At 40.4% G+C, this 19,974-nt stretch overlaps 1 protein-coding gene across 1 annotated transcript in view; it reads left to right on the top strand.

Moving 5' to 3' along the window:
• vwa8 (von Willebrand factor A domain containing 8) overlaps positions 1-19,974 on the top strand; it is a 109,472-nt gene that overhangs the window by 71,964 nt on the left and 17,534 nt on the right. Inside the window, 6 exon segments of the mRNA XM_008290255.1 lie at positions 208-459; positions 1,177-1,378; positions 1,463-1,544; positions 2,810-3,014; positions 17,731-17,839; positions 18,931-19,087. Of these exon segments, the coding sequence (XP_008288477.1) occupies positions 208-459; positions 1,177-1,378; positions 1,463-1,544; positions 2,810-3,014; positions 17,731-17,839; positions 18,931-19,087 (1,007 nt within the window).

Genomic DNA, 19,974 nt, shown 5'->3' with positions numbered 1-19,974 from the left:
ACAGCTTTTTAAACAAGGTTGGGGGAACCACACATGCCTCAATAAGTAAAAGAAATCCTGCCACTGCAAGTTAGTGAGAAACAAATGTGAAATCATGAGTAATATTGAGACATATATCATAACTTGTCTGCTTTTCTGAGTACAATGAAAGACAAAATGAATCGGCTCCGAATGTTGTTTCTTCGCTGATATAATGGACGGATGCAGCACATTCTGGCCCGTAAACACAAGGCCTTTTATTCAATAATCGCACCCTTTCTCTGTCTTTGCTCCATCACGCTCCGTCTCCTGACTCCTTCCATCCCAGCCGGGGGTTCCACTCCACAGATGCTGTCCTGCGAGCAGCTGCCCAACGAGAACCTGAGCGCTGCCCTGAACCAGAAGATAGTTTCTCCGAACCGGCTGCTGGCCGATACCAGCTGCTTTGCACGAGTTGTTGTGGGCTTCCCAGACCTCATGGTGAGACTCTAATGTGATATGTTTTCAGGTTCAGACAGTGTGTGACCAGGCATGGTGGCGTCTTCTTTGTGCAAAGTTAAGGTTACTCCATTTATTCAAAATACGGGACATTTGTTTGGTACAAGTTAGTTTCTTTAATTCAGCTTTATGGAGCAACATTTGAAAGTGTCATGTGTTCAGCTCTTTTGCTTTGTTGCAAGATCCATCAGGTCTGAAAAAAGACTAATAACTGAAAACTTGTAATCTTTCTTTTTTTCTTTTTTTTATACAGCATATTTAAGACAACCAGGTTAAATTGCTTTCCAGCTGATAAGGATTATGATTAATGTTACAAATTAACCTACAAAGTTTAAATAGTGGGATTAGGACACTATAACGTTACTTATGGTGTGATTTTACTGGTGTAATTTGCATATTAGGGATTAAAACCTCCCAACATTATATAAAAGATTACTTGACCAAACTGTAATACAGAATATTATGGAGTATAACTTGACTGATGTAATAATTTGATGCCAGTACCACTGAAATTCTACAATTCTCTGAAATTCTCTCCAAACCAATGAAGTAAATATATTTAAGATTGGCTTTTCTCTCCTAGTGTATGCATGAAAAAACTGAAGAGAAGATGAAAGCCTAGAGCTCGGTGATGAATATTAATGCACTCACAGCTATATAGGTGGTGACATTTTCCTCTTGATGTCTGTCTTTGGCCAGTCTCCTAACGAGGTGTACAGCTTCAACCGGCCCGTTGACCTGTCAGAGATGAAGAGCGACAGCGGCGCTAACATGTTCTTCAGAGGCGGGCTTCGGACCAACATCCCCAAACGGGACAACTGTGTCAGTCTGCTTTCGGCCAACCAGGTGGTCCGAGCCCTTCCGCCCAGCAAGGTGCCCCTGAAGGAGGTTTACCCCAAAGGTCAGACCATGTAAATACACTCACTGAAAACATGACAGAATCCGAACTGACAGCATGTTGAGTTTGTTTGTTTTGGTCCCTCAGATGTCACACCTCCGATGACGGCAGCGTACCTGGAAGTCACTGATCTGAACTCCAAAAAGCTCAAATATATTCCCGTCCCCAGGTAATCCCAGCACACCTGTTTGCACACTCACGTTGCAATACTTGAAGAGCAACAATATACTGTGATTTTGTATCCTCTGGCACCAGCTGGTGGTCAGAGACGGCAGTGTATAAAGAAAAGCGAAATGCTGAGAATTCTGTCTGTTTTGTTTTTTATGTCATAGTTAGGTAGAATTTAACCTTTTTTTCTTTGCTCCTGTTACCTTTTTCTTAACTGTGTGTTCATTTTTCTGCAATACAATGTTCTGCACCTCTGTGGAAATAACATAACCATGACTAGAAATAGAGAGGACTCAGAAATGTTGTCTGTGCCATCTGACACATTTCTAGTTCTATTAATCATTAAAAAAAGTGAAAGTGGAATTTCTTTTTTTATTTTACAAAAATGGAAACAAAACCTTGAGTCAACTTGTGCAACATGTTTCCAAGTGTCCACAGGTGTTAGCAATGCTGGAATAAATACTGACTCTACATACTATAGATATTTTACTACATAAATTCTAAATTTGTTTCCATACGTGTCTGATCTCTATTATCTTTAAACACTGCCTGCAGTTAAACCGAATGGCCCCTAAATTCATGTCAAGTGAGCTGATTCACAAATGGCTTCTTGCTAATGATGATGAGTGTGGAATCATTTATTTTTAGCAGAATCTGCTGCACATTTTGGCATTTTAAATGAAGAGACATGTAGTACATTTTGATTTCGATGAAATATTGCAGTTTTAAGCAGAGATTTGGCAAATTTTATTGATGTAACAAGAAGTCATACGTGACTAGACTCGCTGAAAGTTTAAAAGCATTTAATTCCTTTTGCTTTAATAGTTTCTGGCTCTGATAAATGGTATAATTTTGCAGATTAGAAGAAAAAAATCTAGGGTGCCTGGATAGCTCAACAGGCTGGGAACCCATGTACAGGGGCTGTAGTCGCTGATGCAGCGGCGTGGTTCGATTCCTGCCAGTGGCTCACTTGCTGCATGTCATTCCCCCACTCTTCTCCCCACGTTTCTCTATCTTCACTGTCAACTATCATTAAGGCAAAAAAGCCCCAAAACATATCTAAAATAAAAAACAATCTAAACATGCATTTTGACACCCACTTGCATGGTTTGAGGTTCAGGCAAACAGTAAAATGTGTTCTTACCCTTTTTTTTTTTTTTTTGACAACTTAAGTCGATTTCAGTGTGACCATCCAAACAGGTCTTCTGTGAAAGCATTGATAACTTCTCTAAGTGTCCTGTCTTCTACATATTTGTGGTTTTGCAGGTCGATGACAGTGTCTCCTTACACCAGCTGGTTGTCGAAGGTGTCGGAGTCGGATGTGCTGATCGCTGCTCTCAGCTCTGGAGGTGTGGTCACGGTGGATATGGGCGGCTACGTCCGGCTCTGGGAAACCGGATTGGACACTCTGCAGCGCTCACTGATGGAGTGGAGGAACATGATCGGAGGAGAGGATGGCAGACCCATACAGGTAAAATCACAGCTCTCTTCCTAAATCCTACATGCAGAACCTTCTGTGTCAAACTCCTCAGTGATGATAAAGTGTAGTCGTCCACCAAGGAAAGTCTTATTCGACAGACATTGAATTCTAAATAAAAATAAAAAAGATAGTATTTGCAGCTTATCTGATTGGGCCAGTTCAAAGATATGAAACGCGGGTGTTCACAGGTCGCCTCCTACTACAAAAAATAATGAATTCGTCCTAGAACGTTTAATTAATATGAAAGTAACACGAGAGATTCTCCAACCAAAGAGAACTTAGTCGGATGAGAACATATCGACCAACAAATGAGGAGTTAGTTTACCTTATTAATAACTGCCACTCAGTTGTGGCTGAATTGTTTCTTGAATGAATAGCCCAGTACAAATAACTCAGCATTTTATTTAATTTTATTTTTTTAAAAACTTTTTTACTACGTTAGTTTATTATTACAGTGCTGCCCACTTAATGTCATACCGCTTTATAAAATATCTCATTTATAGTCATAAAATATTGAAGTCCTGAATCATTTCCTATACAACCTATAGTAAAACAGCCCGTGTATTGTCATAGAATAATGTCATATTCCTGGTTTTGTCATGACAAAATTCCCTGAAATTGATTCCAGGAGTAACTTTTGCCTGTTTAAAGTCATGGTCGGCCAATCGTTACAGTTCACGGGCCGAGCGTTGGTCATGTGTGGCAGATTATCACACCCGGTTCACCCACGGAAGGCAACGTGTTTGTTTGTTTGTCAATTACCTGCTGACCTGAGATCTGCTTTGCTGAGTTATTCACACACTGCCTGACGTTAATTAGGGCCCATCAAAGAGAATCACATTACTGCAGAGCATGTCGTTACTCATAGCTGAACTGCTCAGCTAGTTAATCATGATAAGTTAATCCTCTGTATGCTCTCTGAATAAAGGAAATAACTTTTATTAATGGGGTGGCTTTTTGTACCAACAAAGGTGAAATTTCACTGAAGCAGAACTATAAAGCTCCATTTTGATAAACATCTCTTGATCTTTAAAGAAACTGTCCCTTTGGTCTTGTGAAAACATTCCCACTTTGGCTTTATAAATCCCTGTTTTTCATCATACAGACACAGTTTTCTCAGTGTTCTACCAGTGCAGACACTTTGATACACTAGTCTAATAATAAATAAATGAGTAATAAGCCCACCTATTGGAATATCCTGGATATAGTCATAAATCCATCTTGGACCGAGGGTATAACAATAAACGGGCAGCACTGTAGTTAATTTTTTTTCAAAAGTTTCCCTGGTTCCTGCTGCAAAATCATGAAGTTTGCAGTTTGTGAACAAGCAAAGTTCTTTTTATTTATTTGCATTTTGCATTTTGTCTGGGTGCGCCAGCTAAGTAATATGCAAGTTATACATACAGCTCATACTGGATTGGCTGTCAGTTCTATGTTTTGTTTTGCTTTTGTATTTATTGCTTATTTCTGTTTGTATGCAATTTTTTTTTTCTCTCTTTTTTTAATCTAAGCTAACATTTTGTAAACATTAAATAGGTTCGAAACCTAGCAGTTTCCATGAAGTTGGGTCAGTTCAAATTTGTGAAAACACAGGTTGTCTGTTTCCCCTACTACCAAAAAAATTATCTATTAATCCTGGACGGCTTTTGATGGAGAGCTTTACCTCTTATAAAACTACCCCCTGAGCTTGTCCAGCCAATAAGAATTTGTTCGGTTGTGAGTAAATTGATCTGGATGCTGCAGCGGTAATGGAACATCCATCCATCATCTATACACCGCTTAGTCCTCACTAGGGTCGTGGGGGGCTGGAGTCTATCCCAGCTGACTTAGGGTGAAGGCAGGGGACACCCTGGACAGGTCACCAGTCTATCACAGGGCTATACTTAGAGACAGACAACCAAGCACACTCACATTCACACCTATGGACAATTTAGACTCACCAATTAACTTCAACATGTTTTTGGACTGTGGGAGGAAGCCGGAGAACCCGGAGAGAACCCACGCTGCACGGGGAGAACATGCAAACTCCACACAGAAAGATGGGACATGACGGGGCATCCTTCTAGCTGTGAGGCAACGGTACTAACCACCGATCCACTGTGCAGCCCGATAACGGAATGTGATGAATAGAAATGCTTGCAGTCTGCAGTTCCTCTCAGAACCACTGGGGGGCAGTGTGACTTTAAAAATAACTGTGAGCACATCTCAACTCCCTGTGCACTCTTTCCTCATTTTGGCAGATATATAGTCGCTGCTGAAACATTCCTGATTTTATGCTAACCGGAATATTTTCCAGCCGAGAATTTATGACCCTGCTGCAGCCAGAGTGGGTGTGCATGTGTGTATGAATGAATGAATGGGCTTTGTGACGATGATGCAACAGGTTTGACCCTCGGCACGGGTCAGAACATTCAGACCGGAGCACTGAGACAGCTTTGTGCCCACATACAAACAGAAACATCTATCAGATAATGTCAAGATGCAGGAGGCGTTATCTGCAAATCTGTGAGAGCGAGGAGACGCAACATGGCCTGAAATGATGACATCAAGACTGATTGTAAAATTACATGATGCACATCAGTGAATGTTTTGTCTGTCAACATCCAAACATGATTTATGACGTCTTGACTACGTGTTTGGCAAGGAAATTCCATTATTGTCACTGTTTTCTGCTGCTGCAAAAGCATCACAAGACTCTGCCTGAGATTATAGTCATTAATAAAGACACGCTCCCATACACCTGCACACCTGCAAAGCTCCCACAGCACCTCTCTGGCCTAGATTCCTCAGGAGGCAGGTCTTCTTTGATGGGGCACCTTGAGTCCGCTGTAGGTCAGATTCAGACAGACGCTCCCTGTGCTCCGTGTTAGCTCGCTGCAAACAACAGTAGCTCTACTGTATTTAAACATACCTGCTTAAAAGGCTCTCTTTATATCTGCTGCCTCACTGGACTGTTTAAACACCACATGTAAGCTTACCTGTTTGCACACGGAACATGTGCAATACCTGCCAAATACCTTATTTTTATGACACACTTCAGGAGTGTAACAGTGGGCTATTGACTAAAGTGTGAAGAGAAAAGGGAGGGAATCTGGATTTACAGTTTAGGTTCACTGTGTTACAGATACAGGCAGTGGTACTTCATTTGTCCATCTTTATTTTTGATGTCAGACACCAAATTTCTGCAGAGATGTTCTGTCATTCTTCACAGACTACTTTTTTACGCTGCTCTTTGCTGGAGGGGTTGTGTTGCTCTACATTTCTCTTTAAAATGCCCCTAAGGTGCTCTATTGGATTCAAGTCAGGTCATAATTCTGTCACATTTCACTTTTCCCTTCTTTAAAAAATCTTGCGTGATTTTGTGCTTTGGATGATTATCATGCTGGAATATTCCCCTCCTGCCAAGCTTCTCCAGACAGGGAGTCATCTAGTCAGTATTTTGATATATCCAAAGACATTTATGGCGCATCTATAAATGTCATCTCCAGAACACCTGTTATCACCACACTCCCATCTCCTTGCTTCACTGTCAGGACTATGCTGTCACTGTGGTAGTCTTGGCCTGGTTCCCACCAAACATGCAGGAGTCTATCTGAGCCCAACATATTTATCTTTGTCTCATCTGACCAAAGAATGTTCTCCCAATATTCATCAGGCTTCTTTTCATGTTCTTTGGCTAAATTTAATCTTGAAGTTTTGTGTAAGCAAGAGTAAGCTTTTTCTGGTCCTGTGTCCATAGAGGTTGATGTTATGACATGTCCTTAACACTGTCTGAGCTGATTTCCATCGACATCCTCTGTGCTCAGTCTGAATCAGCTGCTGTCTATTTTTCAGAGCTTGATTGAGATGATAGTGCACTGTCTGTTAAGTCGCTTTATTAGGACGACCACTGGAGCCCTGATTAGTGCTATAATGGCTCCTTCTGTGCCTACTGATTACTGTTGCAACTGTGTTACCACTGATTTCTAGTAGATCTTCCTGATTTTTCAGTTCCTCTGGCAATTCTTTTCCATGTAGAGCCATGATGTAGACATGCAGATAGACACAGCTCATAGGTCCAAAACTACAAAAGTTCTGCTGCTCCAAGCTCATTTTAGGAACGTGTTCATGCAGTTAGGCTGATTGGAAATCACAGTGGATCTGTGATCCCGAGTGTTTTCACTTTTGCTGCATTGAGTTTCTACTTTGGAGCCTGTATTGTCAGTGTGGTCTTTCTATAGTGTTAGTGTTTGATCATTCATGAGAACAAACACTCTCAAACTTAGAAATAATGCAATTTTTGAGACATTTGGGGATTTTGCACAGGAGTTTGCTCCCTTCTGTTGTGTGCTGTATGATATAATTAATAAAGACCGTATCTGGAGAGGAGAGACATGACAGCTCATTGCTTTTATAACACTCCATGCACACATGCTGCATGTCTCTGGAAATCCACACAATGGGCTGTGATTGTGCATCCAGGTGTGCATGACTCTCTGCTCCTCGTATCTCCACGTGTTTGGCCTCGGTCTGACATTGCTCCATTACAGTGCTGTTGACATCATCAGTGCACAGGAGACATCAGTCATCATTAATCTGAATACACAGCTCACGGTTCTGCTGCTGCCAAGTAGGTGTCTGCAGGTGTTCACCGTAATGCAACCACAATCAGAGCAGTTCACTCACTCATCCTGACATTTAATTGTACAATGTGGTTGTTTTTTTACCTGCATGTCAGCGTCTGTTTTTTTGGGTTTTTTTTAATCTCATCTGGTGCGGTCGGCCACCTGCCACCAGTTTGCCCTCCTGCCCTTCCCTCACTGAAGCAAGCTTATCAGTTGCACTCATATGCATGTGTGCACATGCTCGATTCCTCAAGTCATCTGTAGAAGTGCCTTGTGGACGTGTCCTATAATAAAAACATCATTACTAGTTCTTGAAATGTGCAAAAACATTTTGCAAACCACAGTCTGTCGTAGAAGAAGGATCCTTCCTCAGCTGTTTATCCTGTAACTTCTTTTATTTTTACCACCTTAAAGGGTTTTTTTGTACTTTTTTTCTTTTCTTTCGTGAAATCAACCCTCTGAACCCAGACTAGTTTCTGAACACATCGATACCTAGAAGGAGAGAGAACTCTAAATATCTTCTGTGCTATATGACACAGTTATAATGCCCTAGAATCATAAAACTAGAAGAAGAAGAAAATAAATTCTTCCATTATTTATTTTGCAAAAAGTGGAAAATAACATGTGCAACCTTTTTTTCAAGTGCCCACAGGTGTGTGAAAACATAAATTGGTGGCTCTACATACTATAGATATTTTATTACTTACATTTTGAATTTGTTTCTGTCTTCTTTGTGTAAACACAGCATGCAGTTGTGCCAAAAAGCCTCTAAATGTTTGTCACGTTACTAATAGCTTCATAGTTACACCAAGGGGTGCGGATTTGTTTTTAATTTTTTCTTACAAAACCTGGTGCCAGGAGTTTATATTTGCCACATATTTAAATGAGACATGTGGAATGAAGTAAAAATACCGTTTTAACATTAGATTTGTTTTTTATTTTTTCCTGACAGATCAGCATGTCAAAGATGACTAATTTAAGGATAAGAAAAGTTGAAGAAAGTAGAAAGTCAATTCTTTGTTTTTGCAATTTCTGACTGTAGCAAATGGTATAATTTTAGTAACTTTTTAAAGTTACCATTCCTTTTGATCCCACCAGTCAGATTTTGTGGTACAGAGCGATAAGTGTTCAACTCAATTCCTGCTACCACGTCAAACACTTTACAACAAAATTCAAAAAAGACTCTGCTGTGCATTCACATCCTGTAGACGCTGTCACAAATGCTCAAACATTCATGTAGAGGCCTGCATTCATGCTAACACACACACATGCATGCATCCAGGTTCACACAAGTGCATTTATTCACAAAAAGGCCTCAAAAGAGGCCTCATGCACATGTGGAGCTGCACACACACACACACACACACACACACAAACCCACATGGCATCGCTCCTAAATCACTCTCTGTCTTTAGGCGTCTAAAGGGAGAATCAGAAATTTATGAGGCTATTAATCCTCCAAGACAAGGCGTGGACCGCAGATGAGAGACACTGGGCGAAGAAAAGAAAGGCCGGAGGGAGGAGTTAAGACATCGATTCCCACAGTCATAAAACTGAAGTTTTCTTAGCTGCACACCCAACCCATGCTCCCCTCAACTCTCCCCAATCTGGCTTTCTTTGCCTCTGTTTCTCCATCTCAGGGTGAAGGTGTCATAATTAGCTTATTGCTCATCACTAGAAGCAACCTAGCAACAATTACTCCAGTTACTGTCGCTTTAAAGCCTGTCGATGTGTTCACTGGGCGCTGTGAGTCTGGGCTTTAGTCTGGAGCAGGAAGCTCTCAAATTTAAGCTGTGACATGGAGCTGATGATAACCTAAGAATATCAAGCAAACCACCTAAACACAGCCAGAATAAAGAGAAATAATATAAAACTTCCACAAGGCGTGCTTTAGAAGATATTCACATGTCAACGTTAATGAAAGTTTTTAGGTCAAATTAAATCTTTTTTTTCCTTTACTTTCGTGCTAAATCACTTTGATCACGTAGAGGCCACTTATGAAAATGCTTTTGACCCTTGAAAACAGCTTCAGTCTTTGAAATACTCGTGACAAAATGTGACAAAACCATCGTTAGCCTTGAAAGGGCTCATATTGTGTCCCTTTTCTGCAAATTAATGACAAGTCCTCACAGTGTCTTTCAGTGTTTCAGCTTATTCTATTGCAAAGATGGTTCATTTCACCATGACCGTGTAACCTCTGGTTTTAACCCTGTTCTACACATTCTGTTTTGCTCTGAAAACGAATGAGCTGCTGCTGTCCCTGCCCCCTTTCAGGAAGAAAACTCTTTGCATCTGTGATTGACAGCTTGGACATAACTGACACTAGAAGAAGTATGTGAGATCGTGACTTCCAATGGTTTCTCACTTTGTCTCTGAGCAATAATGTTACTTTGAAATATCATTGAATGCACAGCACAGATGTTGTTTTTTACTCATGTGGTTGGTGAGTTTTTCAGAAGACATTGCGGTTGTAAAATCAGCTGTTTAGTGGTGCAGAGCTGCAGCAGCTTGAGAAAAAGCTGACTGCTGGTTAACATGTATTCTGAATGAGCTGCGCTTCAGTCACTGTTTCATACTGGTTCAGTTGTCTGACAACAGAAACAGAAAAACATGTAGATTAGAACAGCTTTAATGGGAATGCAGCTGTATTACAATGCAGTTTATGTGAGCACAGAGAGCAGAAGAGAAGCTAAGAAATGGTAACACCAGCTGAGTTTAGGTTAAACTAAAGCACCAACAGGTGAAATGAAAACAAAATAACACTTCAAATCCTTGTTAATTAGTTTCAAATCCAAACGACCATCTCTGAATGCCCCACAGCAGTTTCCACAGACCTCTGACATGAAATGAAAATGAAAAATACTTTATTCATCCCAGAAGGGAAATTCAATTCTGTAAAAGCTCACCTTTTTTTTTTTTTTTTTTTTTTTTTTTTTAAATCAATATAACATATATTATGTACAAGAATAATAATGAGTGTGACATGTGGGCGTACCACAAATCTGATGTTAGCCACATTAGCCGCACGCTAACATTAAACATTAAAATAAAAGCAATCCTCTGGATGTTCAGTTCCTCAGATGCTGGGAGTGTATGAAGACTCTTGTGTTCACTCTTGCAGCCAGCAGCAGAACGTTTGGTGAGCTGTCCTGGTGACTAAGATATTTTTTTTTGTTAGCTGAGGCAGCTCTAGGAAACTAAATAGACCTGGTGGACTGTGAGTCAGCTGTTCATTCTGAATGATTCGCTGGGAAGCAGTGAGGGAGCGAGGTTATACAAAGGTTGACTAAATGTCTTTATATCTGGACAGCTTTTATTTTCCACCTTCTAGTTTCTAACAGCCACCAAACACAACAAAAATGGATTCCAGCATTTGGAACTTTGAACAGTTCAACTCTTAAGTTCCTTCAGTGGGACTGTGTGCACTTTGATCAAATTTCATTGCCAGTCGTGAAACTGATGATGCACTTGTCATCAGATTCTAGTAATGCTGTGGGAGGAGATATTTTGGGAGCTCAAAAGTCCCATTCATTTTACACAGACAATTTTATTTGACTCACAGCTGATGCACTTTCACTCCGTGGATAGACATGAAGCTCTCCTGCTTGAATCATTTGTCAAAAAAAAAGCTGCCTTAGCTTCTTTGATAAGTTAAACGTAAGCATAACAACTTCACAGCAGACCTTAACAAACACTACTTAGATGCAATTTGATGAGAAACATCCAGTCACCTACATTAGCAGCGCAGTTAAAACTGGCAACCATGACAACATCCTATAAAGCTGTTGCATCACAAGGGAGGATCCTGTGTTCCGATGTTTATGAACACAGATGTATGCAACATCGCCCTTTTTCCATTCAGCACTTGTGTGTTGATTAAATACAACGCCATACAGGCTGGGCTGTGCAGTCCTTACCCACTGTATATTGGACAGTTCATTCACCGGTAATGTCAGGTTTTGGACACTTGCTAATCATCGTCAGCAGTAAAATGGTTATTTTGGCAAATATAAATGGAGATTGTATTCTGAGATTCTTGTCAGAAATTAACTTTTTGACACATGGGCCACGATAGCTGTGAATATATTTACACACTCAGCTGGAAAACTCCCTTTTTCTCTCAACAGTTTATAAAAATCTGCATATTAATTCCTCCGTTACATCTGTGCGTACTCTGTACTGCTGCTCTGCATGTCACTTTGTAATAAAAATGCTGTTTGTGGTTAGTATCACTTGTTTTGTTGCATCGAGCTGCTTGTAAATGTGTAGACACTGTCAGTTGTTGCTATTATTGTACTGAGGTTTTGCTGCTTGTCTTGATAACTCGAGTGTCTTTTATAGCATCTCGTTGTCTCTCTTTCTATATTTCAGCACTTTATTAGGTCTCACATTTTACTAAATGACTGCAGATGGAAATTAGCCAGCTGGCTATAACTGGCATATTTAAAAGTTGATTCATTAGTGGTATCCCTATAAATAAAAAAAAGAAAAATAGTGGACAGCGATGTAGTGCACTATATAGTAAATAGGGAGTGATTTAAGACACAGCCACCCATAGATAACAGATATATCTGTGCATGTGTTTAGACCTATGATAACCATCATTAGGTGACGCTAATGTGTCGATAAAGCAGCATTTTCATGAACTTGCATTGTTGTTGGGTGTAGTGATGCTTATTTTCTACTCCTGTGAGCTCTATAGAGACAAAAAAATTCTAAATTCAATGGCGAGCATTCTGTTTTTATTCCTTTGGCAACAGTTATATTTTTGTGTAATTCCCAGCTGAGTGACTGAACAGCAGCCAGAAAAAACATAGTGAATTTTATTACATAGAGAGAAATGAACGAGTGATGCTTGAGATATGAATTGCTGTGCAACACTTCTTGTGTGGATGGGCGGTTGTTTGTTTTTCCACTAGTGATTCTTCTCAACATGAGGCACAAACTGATTTAGAATTTGACAAGTTAAGTCACTGTTATTTATACAGCTCAGTTAAAACTAAAGACACTGAGCCAAAATGCTTTCCATTGGCTGAACAGCTACGTTACAAATTTGCTTAACTAATTTAAAAAACAAATTTACGATGCAGTGGTAGTAATTCTTTTTTTTTTTTTACATTCCTTTCATGTGTTTCATCCAATGCTATTGTCACTGTTTCTGAACGCTTCTTCTTTGGTGGTTAAATCTGCATTGTTTGCATGTGATGTGATGCAGATGTGAGACTAGACGACTGAACATCTGCTGAAGTCTCATATTTTGACTCGACAGAGGACGACACCACTGTACCTGCTGCTGTTTGTGAGGATTAAAACTTGTAAATATATTCTGGTAGACCCCAAAAACTAAATGATAAATCCATTAAAGGTGCATTGTATGGGCTGTTCAGTGTGGTCATACTCCTGCTGTCAGGATCTCTGCTGGGACATCGAAATGTGACACACAAACATCGGCGCCCAGCCGCTGCATTGCCCACATGACTCATACCTCTTTCACAACCAGAGCAGGAACCTGAACCGAGTGCAGCAGCTCCAAAAGCCCCTCGGAGCCCAAAATGGACACGTGTTGTAAAGCATCACTCATCATTTTTCTTTACCCTAAAAGTAGAGCATTAGTCACCCTTTTACTGGTTTTTGACGGGGGCCAGAATGGAGTCTATTTACCAGCATGACGATACATTGGTGAGTTATGTTGTCAGCAGCGAGAGAGTTTTATCTAAAAGCAGCTCGATGACAGCGAAGGATTACTGAAACAAGCTGCTGCTGAGGAAATCCTGAGCCCAGCCTGATGGAGGCGGTGGAGTAGAGTGTGTGGTGTTAATCGAGGGATCATAATCACATTCATAAACACTCGGTCTGGAGGTTGCGTCCCGCCAGTAAAACCAGCTCAGCTTTTGAAGTCGCATTCCTATGCATCAGGTGCAACCCTCATTTCCCAACATGGGGCTGGCATGTATGAAGCAAAGCTCATGTTCTGCTGCTGGTTCTCTTTTCTTGCTCTGTGTGGCCTGTGACTCAGACACTATAGCGTTAGTGTGTAACCAGAGAGAAGGTCAGACAGAGGAGGTGAGCTCCTGAAGGTGATGCAAAGCCCTCAAACCTTTGACCCTTTAGCTCAGCGCTCAGCTATGGCAGCGACGTCTCTCTGGTTACTGAGGTTAATGCTGGTTCATTGGACGGCAAACAAACACCTCCTGAGGATCCTCACTGATACTGGAGGGATGGACTCGTCTGTTTGTTTGCAGCTACTGAGGATGTTCATCATTTTAAATTACACACCGCTGATTACTAAAACTGTCTGTTACTGTCCCAGACTGACCAGTAAAGACTTTCTCATGTGGAACTTTCCATGTGATCATATCTTTTTGATTTAGGATGATTGCTAATAAAATTATGTGATTGGTAGCATGTTCCAACTAGCATTTCCGCTGTATTTAACCCTTAAGCGTCAACTTACAAAAGTTACACAGAGGTCCTGAATGAAATGCCCACATCAAAAACAGTGCTAAAAAAATGTCTGGTGTTAGTATTATTTTTCAGTTTCAGAAGTGTCTTTATTTTAATCTACATCAGTGCTGATCATAATTACCAAATATTCATTCATTTTCAGGATTTTAACCCTTTAGATGCCAGTTTGTTTACATGATGCCACAGTTGTTGCTTTTACAGTAAAAAATAATGTATTTTCCATTTTGTAAGTACTAAGTGCCCCCACCTGAGTATATGTTGAATGTCTAATTTTGAAGATGCAATGTGCAAGATTTTGACCATTATTGACAATTGTTATGTCAAGATATAGTGGAGTAATAGTTTCCTGTCAATGAAATCTCACCTTTTCTCTCTGCATATTCTAATCTGAGCATCTCCGTTCTCTGTTTTAGTAGTAATCCAGCCACACGTTAGTCCATGTTAGTCCATGTTAGTCCATGTGAGTCCCTCTCTTTGAAATTGTTGTCCCTCCTGGTGTTTATAGACACACCGGCTGAAATCCCACAAGGCGTTTCAAAAAATTTTAAAAATACATACTTTTTTCACGATGTTTACCTAAATTATGTGCACTTGTTTCATTTTAGCTCAGTGTGAGAATCTCTGCTGCTGTTTTGAGACTCTCCTTTGTTTTTCCAGTCGTGCGCGTTGTGCTCCAGTCTTTGTGTGTCTGTTTCCACAAATGAGTTGCTTCCATTGGAGTTGAAATCAAATCAGTCAGCGTATTTTACAGTGTTAGCATGAGCTCATGGTTGTGTCTGTATAAACTGCCTGTTTGTTTTTGTCTGTTTTTGTCACTGCACTAATGACGTCCAGTGATTCTGAGTCTTGCAGACATGACACGATTCAGACATGATTGTTTTAGGATTGTATCCAAGATTCTTCTTTCTATGCATAGAACGAGTGTCTTGGCTCAAACGTGTCATGTTTAATGGAACTCTGGGACTTGTTTTGTTAAGATTATTTCACCATTACCACTAATACCGCCAGATGAGGGTTTTTCCAGCTCTCAATGGGTCATTTGGGAGTGACTAACCATGATAGTAAGCATGATCAGTCTATGTACAGTAAAAGCTGCCAAAAAATGTATCTATGCAGGAAAAACCCTGCAGACGGTGCCAAGGATTACATTGTTTAAGGATTATATTGTTAAGACGTGAAAAATAAACTTGTTTGTGCTTTCTGGTTGACAGATGATGTCAGTGATCCCATACTTATTGTATATCTTTTCCTATCGTACTTTCTTGGTCCTGGATTGGTCATGGATTGTTCTTTGTTTCTTTTTGTTCCGTTTGAAATAGATCTTAAATTGATCTTGACTGTACAAAAGTCAACAGTCCAGCCTGCTGTAGGATGTATTTTGTACCAAAATGTACCAAAAACATCCTACAATTTTGTCACTATTTTTTTCCTAGTTTGATTAAAGATGACAGCATTTGTTAGGAAAGTGTTGGTTTAAATGTCTAGACTTGCTGATAAAATGTATTTGAACTAAAACTGAGATGTGCATCTGGTGTGGAGGCAAAGATAGGAAAGAACAGTTCAGAGAAAAATTTTGTTCTTCATTTTAGTGTAAATCTCTTTGAGCAATAAGACATTATGTGTTCAGTTTGCAAGTCCTGATATCTGCAGTTGCTTCACACTTTGAGCTCCCACGATCAGCATTATCTCGTCTTTATAATCTGACCTGGTGTCCATCAGACTGACCCTCCTAATCTGACCTAAATATAGACCGCTGTGTGCTGATACAGCAGCTTCATGTAGGTGTGAGAACACAGTCTGAGCTCCTCAGTTTTGAGGCGTGGACGGCGGGTCAGTACATGGAGAGGAGGGGTCCCACTTCGCTGCTCTGTCCTGATAAGGCTCGGTTTAACGTCTCGGACCACAACAAACCAATGAAGAATCAAAAACAGCAGAGATAACAACTTACACGGGCGTCCACAGTTTACAAGAAAACCTCGTCCCCCCGCAGATACCATTGAGATTCCTGCACTGTGTAAGAATGCAGCTGAACCACAGGGGATGCACTTAGTCTCCCACTGAACTCCCTCCTTTTCCCTCTCGCGCCTCCATGCGAGCCAGACTCTGGCCGGTCGCCCGGCATCGCTGTCAGAGCCAGCATGCTGATTTTGGCTCAGATGGTACCATTGAGATGAACCTAAAAAACCAAAGCTTTAACCTCTCCATGGCTCTCCTGCAGAGAAAGACAGAGTCCATTCTGTCCGTCCTGCCCAGACCTCAGACCTCAGAGATAGAAACTCCTTTAATTCTGTTGCTGCTTTGACTGTGTGGTAACTAGAAGGTGTTTCTGACGACTCTCACATACTAATTTAACACATCAGGAGATCAACACAAAGAAATGGGAAAGAAAAAGGTTCAATCTCATCTATGTCTATTGGCAAAGTGTGATTACATTCATGAGCTTTTGTGTTTGCTTTAAAAGCTTTCCCAGGGAGTTGTGCATTGATGCAGCAACACTTTCTTCTAGCCTTCTCATATGGATCCTGTTGCTATTAAATTTAATAATCTCAGAGGAAAGACTGCTAAACAACTGGAAGCAACAAACTAAATGTTTCGTTTTTATGGATTATGGTCTAATTACTGCAGCCTTCTGATTAAACTACACTCCCCAAATAGTTCATTGTTATTTAGCAACTGTTTAGCTAAACACTATATATATGGAGTTGTATTGTTTTTTTTAATAAATACAAAGATGCTGAGAGCTTAACAGACTCTAAAGGCCCTTTCAGACAGCAGATATGTAACAATGCTGCTTCATCAGTCTGTTAAAGTGACGGCATTCTGTCATTCAGGTCACTTTTGCTATGTAGCTAATGATTTACTTGCAGCTGATAAACTGTGACTCTGTGTGGAAAAGTCTGACCTGCTGTTAGATCCTGATCCCTCCTGTCTCCATGTCAGTGATAATTTACATTTATAGGTAATTGAGGGGGAGTTTTTGGTTTCTTCCCACCGTTGCCAACCGCTTGCTCAGAGGGAGTCCAAAGGCTACTTTGGATTGTTGGGTTCTCTGTTTAAATTGTAAGGTCTCTACCTCACTATGTTAAGCGCTGTGTGATGAGATATGTTGTACACTGCGATATGCAAATCAAATTGAATGTAACTGAAATTGAACTGAAAAAACTCAGAGGAAAGACTCCTAAAACAACTGGAAGCAACAAACTAAACTTCGGCAGTAAAGTTTTATTTTTATCGACACGATTAAAACTAAGGAATGTTTGTCATTGTATATGTATACACAAAAATATCAGTGCCAAAGTCTACCCACAGAACAATGCAACAGCCCAACTACCATAATGTTATTTTATAGTATTTTTATATTTTATAGTATCTGAATACTCAGTGAACGTAGTTTAACTGTACAAGCTGTAGTACTGAGTGCACATTCAGTATATAGGAACATCTGACTAGCAGCTTTTTTAGGTTTTTGTTTACAGTCAAATTAAAATATGTTTTGTTTTTTGTTTTTTTTCAATTTTGGAAAATTGTCTTGCAATTCCAAATTTGTAACCCAGTGGACAATTTGTCATTTAAGGTAAAGAGTAAATGAGTTTGAACTTCATTAATGTCTCTGACTTTTCTTGTTCCTCTCCTCTCAGATCACCATCCAGAGGGACAGCGGCCTGGACGTATCCGCCCCAAAACATGGAAAGATCGACGCTATGAACGCTCCTCACGTCGGGGGAAACCAGTGGGCAGGAGGCACAGGTAGCTGGTGATTCTTACTGTATCGACAACATGCGCTTATTCCATCTGCACAGACGTTACTGTGACTGATGGCATGTGAGGAAGTTGTGTGTTGGAGAACAGTTCTGTGCTCCTTCTTTTAGCAACTGTATTGTTGTCCTTCAGTCAGCTTGACATTAACTGACATGTAATTTGGTAATGAATTGAATGTTTACGTCATTTATTATAAGCAAAAATATTTCAGCATTTATTGTGTGTCACTGTGTTATAGTAAAATGAATGAATTGTGTTTATATGGGCATCACTATGCTGGTTCTGATTATATTCAGTCTACAGTGTTTACATGGAGCACAGAAATGTACATATACATTATAAATACTAACATCCTGGACACTGATTACTCTGTGCTGTTTGCGCAAATGTTCAAAGCATAACCAGGCAATATGGAATAGAATAGAACAGAATTTCTTGATTGTCATTGCACAGGGTACAACAAAATTAAGCAGCAACTCTGTCAGTGCATTCACAAAATCTGACAGTATTTTAGAAGACCAATAAGAAATGTAAAAATAGAAAAATAGGACATCTACTAGAAAAAACAGTAAAAAATAGTATGTGCAAGTGTAACCAATGAAAACAGTGGGAGGCTTATTCTTTTAATGAGAGCTTCTTTGGTATATTAGGATTTATAAAGGTGAAAATGGCCATCATGTTGTACCAACTGTGCCATTTTAAGGAATATTGCTTGGCTTAGAATAGACAAGATGTTATTTGTTGTCATTGCAGCAATCCTGTCAGTATACTCACAAAATCAGCCAACATTTTTGAAGGACAGAAGGAGATGTGCAAACATACATATACAGAAAGCCGCCCACATAGTTTCTGTTGTGTCTGTTATGTAGTCTAGGTAGAATACTTGAGTTTCTCAAAATCAAGATAAGGGGTTTGAAAAATAGGATACTTCCAAATCTCATAATGACCAGAATAATCAAGTCCATGTAAACAAAGTCATTTATTGCAGACATGGTTATGAGAAAGTTTTGACAAAATGAATCTTTTCTGTTCCTGAATGGTGATTTAGAGTGACTCTATGATGTTTATTTTGTGTACAGGCGGCAGAGACACTGCAGGTCTGGGTGGTAAAGGAGGCCCCTATCGTCTGGATGCAGGACACAAAGTCTACCAGGTTTCTCAGGCTGAGAAAGATGCTGTTCCAGAGGAGGTGCGCAGAGCCGCCCGTGAAATGGCAGAAAAGGCCTTCAAAGAAAGGTGGGATGCATGAAACACAAGCTAAGAAATGCCTGCGTGGTGTAGTAAAGTGATCTTTCACTAATAACCCAGGGTGGGAAACCTCGTGAAGCTGTGCAGATGTTTTGGACCGATTGTTGAAGTGTGTAATGTGGAACAGGTGTGTTTGGAGGGTTTACCGGTCAGCCAGCCGTCCCAGGTACGGAGCTCCATCCTGGGCAAACAGCGCTGCCTCGGCTGGATGGTCGATCCCACTGAGCAGCATGTGTGCGTTCATACATTCAGTTCAGAGCGCAGGGTTGAGAGGGCATCCCTTTCAGCAGCTCCACCATGAAGGCTGGCTCTGTTTGCTTCAAACAGGCTTGTTCTCTTTACTTTCTTCCTCCCCCCTTTTCCTGCAGGGCTCTTCTCATACACTGGCTGCTTTCACACCAAGAAAACAACCTCTCCGACTCTCTTCATCTCCTCTTTTTTATCTCCTCTGTTTTCACCCATTTCACAACCCTCCAAACTCCTTCCCCTCCTCGTCCTCGGCCTGTCGATCAGGAGCCTACACAATATCTTGTAGCTACATGCAGTAAATGCCACTCTGCTTGAGCATTCTTTAAGGCAACAGAAATAAAGGGCTGCTTTTTTTTCATATCTCTGACCCTGTCAGGATTTTTCCATACCGATCCATTCACTCGTGAGAGCTCACAATCCTTTGTTTGCTTAACTCGAGGTAAAGCATCAATCAAACTATGATCCTTCCAGAAATCCTCGAGTTTGTGACACACACACACAAACACACACACACACACACACACACACACACACACACATGCAATAACAGGCTTAGGTATGTCTAAAATATGAAATGTGTTCTCTGGATGTGTTTTTGGCTGTTTCTATACCTGATTATCTTCTCT

This window comes from Stegastes partitus, unplaced genomic scaffold, assembly GCF_000690725.1.
Source record: "Stegastes partitus isolate 25-593 unplaced genomic scaffold, Stegastes_partitus-1.0.2 Scaffold662, whole genome shotgun sequence".
NCBI lineage: Eukaryota > Metazoa > Chordata > Actinopteri > Pomacentridae > Stegastes > Stegastes partitus.
This window is presented reverse-complemented; position numbering and strand designations above follow the sequence as displayed.